This window comes from Alexandromys fortis, unplaced genomic scaffold (genome assembly GCF_014885135.2).
Source record: "Alexandromys fortis isolate MF-2015 unplaced genomic scaffold, M_Fortis_MF-2015_v1.1 scaffold_152, whole genome shotgun sequence".
Classification (NCBI taxonomy): Eukaryota; Metazoa; Chordata; class Mammalia; order Rodentia; family Cricetidae; genus Alexandromys; species Alexandromys fortis.
In genome coordinates, this window is record NW_026068045.1 from 1,623,160 (window position 1) to 1,627,161 (window position 4,002).

At 57.0% G+C, this 4,002-nt stretch overlaps 1 protein-coding gene across 1 annotated transcript in view; it reads right to left on the bottom strand.

The window, feature by feature from the left end:
* Positions 1-692: 692 nt before the first annotated feature.
* Lmna (lamin A/C) overlaps positions 693-4,002 on the bottom strand; it is a 21,299-nt gene continuing 17,989 nt past the window's right edge. The window contains exons 8-12 of the mRNA XM_050166446.1: positions 3,545-3,652; positions 3,330-3,449; positions 2,810-2,899; positions 1,883-2,149; positions 693-1,647 (exon numbers count right to left, since the gene is read on the bottom strand). Coding sequence (XP_050022403.1) covers positions 1,621-1,647; positions 1,883-2,149; positions 2,810-2,899; positions 3,330-3,449; positions 3,545-3,652 — 612 coding nt within the window. The 3' untranslated portion in view covers positions 693-1,620. The remainder of the gene's footprint in view (positions 1,648-1,882; positions 2,150-2,809; positions 2,900-3,329; positions 3,450-3,544; positions 3,653-4,002) is intronic.

Sequence of the window (4,002 nt, forward strand, 5' to 3'; positions counted from 1 at the left end):
CTCATTACAGATGGCTGTGAGCCACCATGTGGTTGCTGGGAATTGAACTCAGAACCTCTTGAAGAGCAGTCAGTGCTCTTAACCACTGAGCCATCTCTCCAGCCCGAAATGCTAACATTTTGTTTTCAAAACAGGGTCTCATGTATCCCAGGCGAGCCTCAAACTCACCACACCCCAGCCTTTTCCTCCCTTTCTTCTTTTGGTGATGCTTGGAACTCACTATGTAGAGCAGGCTGGTGTTGAACTTGTAGCAGTCCTCCTGCCTCTGCTCCCAGGTGCTGAGACGACAGGGACAGGTGTGAGCCACACCTGACCCCCCCTCCCACGCCCAGAGTCTCAGCCCACCAGGGTGCCACAGCATCTAGAGGGCTGGACTACAGGCGTGGCCTCTTGCAAGGGAAGCTCTGCCGCCCCCTACCCAGTCGTTCCGACTGTGTTCCTGTGTCTTCCAGTCAAGCTTGAGGGCCCTGGTTAGAAGGTACTGGCTCAGCGCAGGGCGGATGAAGGTGAGGACGGAAATGCCAGTCTCCACAGACACCCCCTACGGTGCCAACATGCACCTTCACATCTTCCTACGGCCCCAGGTAAGGGGGAGGCTGGGTAGCATCGATGCGGTGACGCGACACCTGTGTGTGCATGTGTCTGCCCCTCAAAACACACATGACACCCAACAAAGAGACACGACAGCATCCGAGATGGAAAAAACTAGTGTATTGATTTGGAGGGAGAGCAGGGATGCAGATGGGACATGGGGCGAAGGGCTCCTTAGTGTTTGCTGTACCCACCAATCACCACACCCTCTACGCACCGGCCTCGCCTGTAGCAGGACCCCAGCAGGCTCTCACCCTTTCGAGCACCCTACTTTCTCGCTCTTCCCTGTACCCCACTTGACTTTGCCTTCCAGTGACTGGACAGGGCCCACCAGGCTCTAAAGCTGGTAAAAGGTGGGCTCAAACTACCCTCCCTCCTCCTTCTACCTCATCCCATCTCTTGTCTAAATAAACTATAGAAAAAGCAAGCAAGGCAGAGGTGCCTGGGAGAATCCATTGACTCCAGGCTCGGGGTGGGGTGGGGCAGGAAGAGGGTAAGGCAGGCCGAGGAGCCTCAGCGGAGGAGCCTCAGCCGAGTGCAGTGGACCCGGGAGGGGTTGACCTCTCAGCCATCCCCTCTGCACTCCCCTTCTCTGCAGCTGGCACGGCAGTGGGCCAGCTGTCTGGAGGAGGCTGATGAGAGCTCCGCGCCTGCCTCTCAGGCACCATATCACAGGGTTCTGGGAAGAGCGCGAGGCCAAGGCAGCGGGACAAAAACTAGACTCTATAACGGCATCCTCGCCCTCGGCTCCGAGGTGAAGCCCTGGGGTTTTAAGGCAGATACAAAGGAAGCAAGGCAAGGACTGAGGACTGAGACAGAGACTTTTCTGCTCCTGTTTTTCCTTCAGTATAAAACCACTGTAGAAAATAACTTCTCTTAGAAAAAAACATAGAAGAAAAAAACCAAAAGCGGGACTAAATTTTTCTTTGGCTTCAGGCCTGCTCCCACAAGGTGCAGAGCAGGAGGTGGGCATGAGGTGAGGAGGGAGCGGGTGGCCTCTGCCCCCACCCCTGCCCGGCAGGTCCCAGATTACATGATGCTGCAGTTCTGGGGGCTCTAAGAGAGAAGAGAAGGAGGCAGAGGTGTGAGCACAGTTGCGGTCCTCCTCTCCCTCCCGACCCCAACCCTCACACTCTGGCCCTGGCTCTGTCCTCGAGTCTGGGGTTCAGACAGGAGGGGCAGGGTGCCAAAGAGGCTGCGAGGAGGAGGGTCCCACTCCCATGGCCTGCCCTGCCTGGCTGCTCGGTGAGCAGTGCCCCGCTGTAGGGGAAGAGGCAAGGAGAAGACTCACCTGGGTCCGGGGACGGGAGTTGCCCAGGAGGTAGGAGCGGGTGACTAGGCTGTCCCCGAAGCTGCCACCCCCACTGCCCCCCACACTGCGGTAGCTTCGAGTGACTGTGACACTGGAGGCGGAAGAGCCAGAGGAGATGGATCCGCCCACCTGGGCTCCCGAGCCACCGGCAGCCTTGTCGGCAGGCTGCCCACAAGTCCCACACAGCACGGTGCGTGAGCGCAGGTTGTATTCAGCGGGGTCCCCCGAGCTGCTGCAGTGGGAGCCCTGGGAAGGGAGACAAGGCTCAGGAGGTGACTGCTTAGGACCAGCACCCAGGCTCTGGGCTCCTCTGGTTTCCTGGCTATTGGGCAGGAAGGTGGCCTCTGTACCCAGAGAGCCAAAGTGAATAGGGACTTGGGAGGCTTGTGCCTGGGAGAAAGGACATGGCAGAGGAAAACAGCCAGGAAGGCTTCGAGAGGTGTGGCTTTCACCCTCTCCTGAGTCCGAGAAACTTACAGGGGAACTGAGAGGGAGATCAAAGGTGGAGATAGTTAATTTGGGAGGGGACAGGAACGAGAAGACATTGTTGCAGGGAAATCCGGGAAAAGAAGCGTGTAGCAGCAGGTGGATAGGGGACAGAGGATGCAAGCAGTGGCAGTGGGGAAGAGGGCAGGGCTGGGGCCATCTCTGTCCTCCCCTCCTCTCCTCAGCAGACAAATAAGATCCCTGTCCACTGCCACCGTGGGAAAGTTCCCAGTCCCTTCCTTACCAGGCACCCGGGTTCCCTGTTCAAGGTAAAGGAAGGAAAGAGAAGAAAGGCCAGGGCAGCGAGTGGCATTCCAAAACATTTTTTAATGAAAAGACTTTGGCATGGTGGCGGGAGAGCTGCCCTAGGCTGGTAGGGCTACCCATGTGGGCTGGGTCTCAGCGGCGGCTGCCACTCACGTGGTGGTGATGGAGCAGATCATCCCCATCCTCATCCTCATCGTCCTCAACCACGGTCACTGAGCGCACCAGCTTGCGCATGGCCACTTCCTGTGGGGACATAGACCCAGGCGCGAGAGTCAGGGGTGGGGGCTGCGCAGCCTATCTTCCCGGCTCTGCCTCTATCTTCCCAGCTCTGCCCTCCATCTTCCCGGGCTGCGCAGCCTATCTTCCCAGTTTTGCCCTCTATCTAACTGGCTGTTTGCTCTGAACTAAGGGATGTGCTTGTACACACATGTAGGAAGGACACCACTGGGAGCTCGGTGCTTAAGGCTGGAGTCTGTGGCTAGCACCATTCACTGGCTGACTTCCACCCATCATCCTACTGGGGAGAGACTTCTAGCTTGCTTCCTGGGTGGGCACTTGGGCTCAGGAAAGCGATCCCAAATGGGCAGGTTGCATTGGGTTTGGGGTAGCTGGCTCCCATTACGGCCACCAGGGGGCGCCTCCTCCAGCAAGAGGCCGGCTGCAGCACACTCACTTCTCCGGTGGAGTTGATGAGGGCCGTGCGAAGGCTGTTCCCACAGCCCCAGGTGTTCTGCGCCTTCCACACCAAGTCGGTTGGAGGGCTATGGGTGGCCCCAGCTCCCGAAGCCCAGATCTGGAAAAAGACAGTTTAAGAAGAGTGCTTACTCTTAATGCTCCTGTCCGAAGCCAACTTCTCCCTTCCCAAGTTCCAAACGCCCTTCCGCTCACCGTCACCACTTGGCCAGCCTTTAGAGTGAACTTTGGTGGGAAGCGATATGTCATCAGCGGGTCGTCACCATTCTGACGCTTGATCTGCCAGTTGCCCATGGACTGGTCCTGCCAATGCGGGAGGAAGGAGAATAGGAAGGCTCAACCTGGTGCTTGGCTTTTTTCACATAAGATCAGAAATAGGCTAGGTGCCATAGTGTACACCTATAGTCCCAGCTACTATGGAGGTGAGGCTGAGGCAGGGGAATGGCTTAATTTTAGAGAACAGAAACCAGTCTGGGGAAGATCCCACCTGAAAGAAAGAAAGAAAGAAAGAAAGAAAGAAAGAAAGAAAGAAAGAAAGAAAGAAAGAAAGAGAGAGAAAGAAAGAAAGAGAGAAGGAGGGAGGGAGGGAGGGAGGGAGGGAGGGAGGGAGGGCAGGCGGATCTCTGTGAGTTCGAGGCCAGCCTGGGTCTACA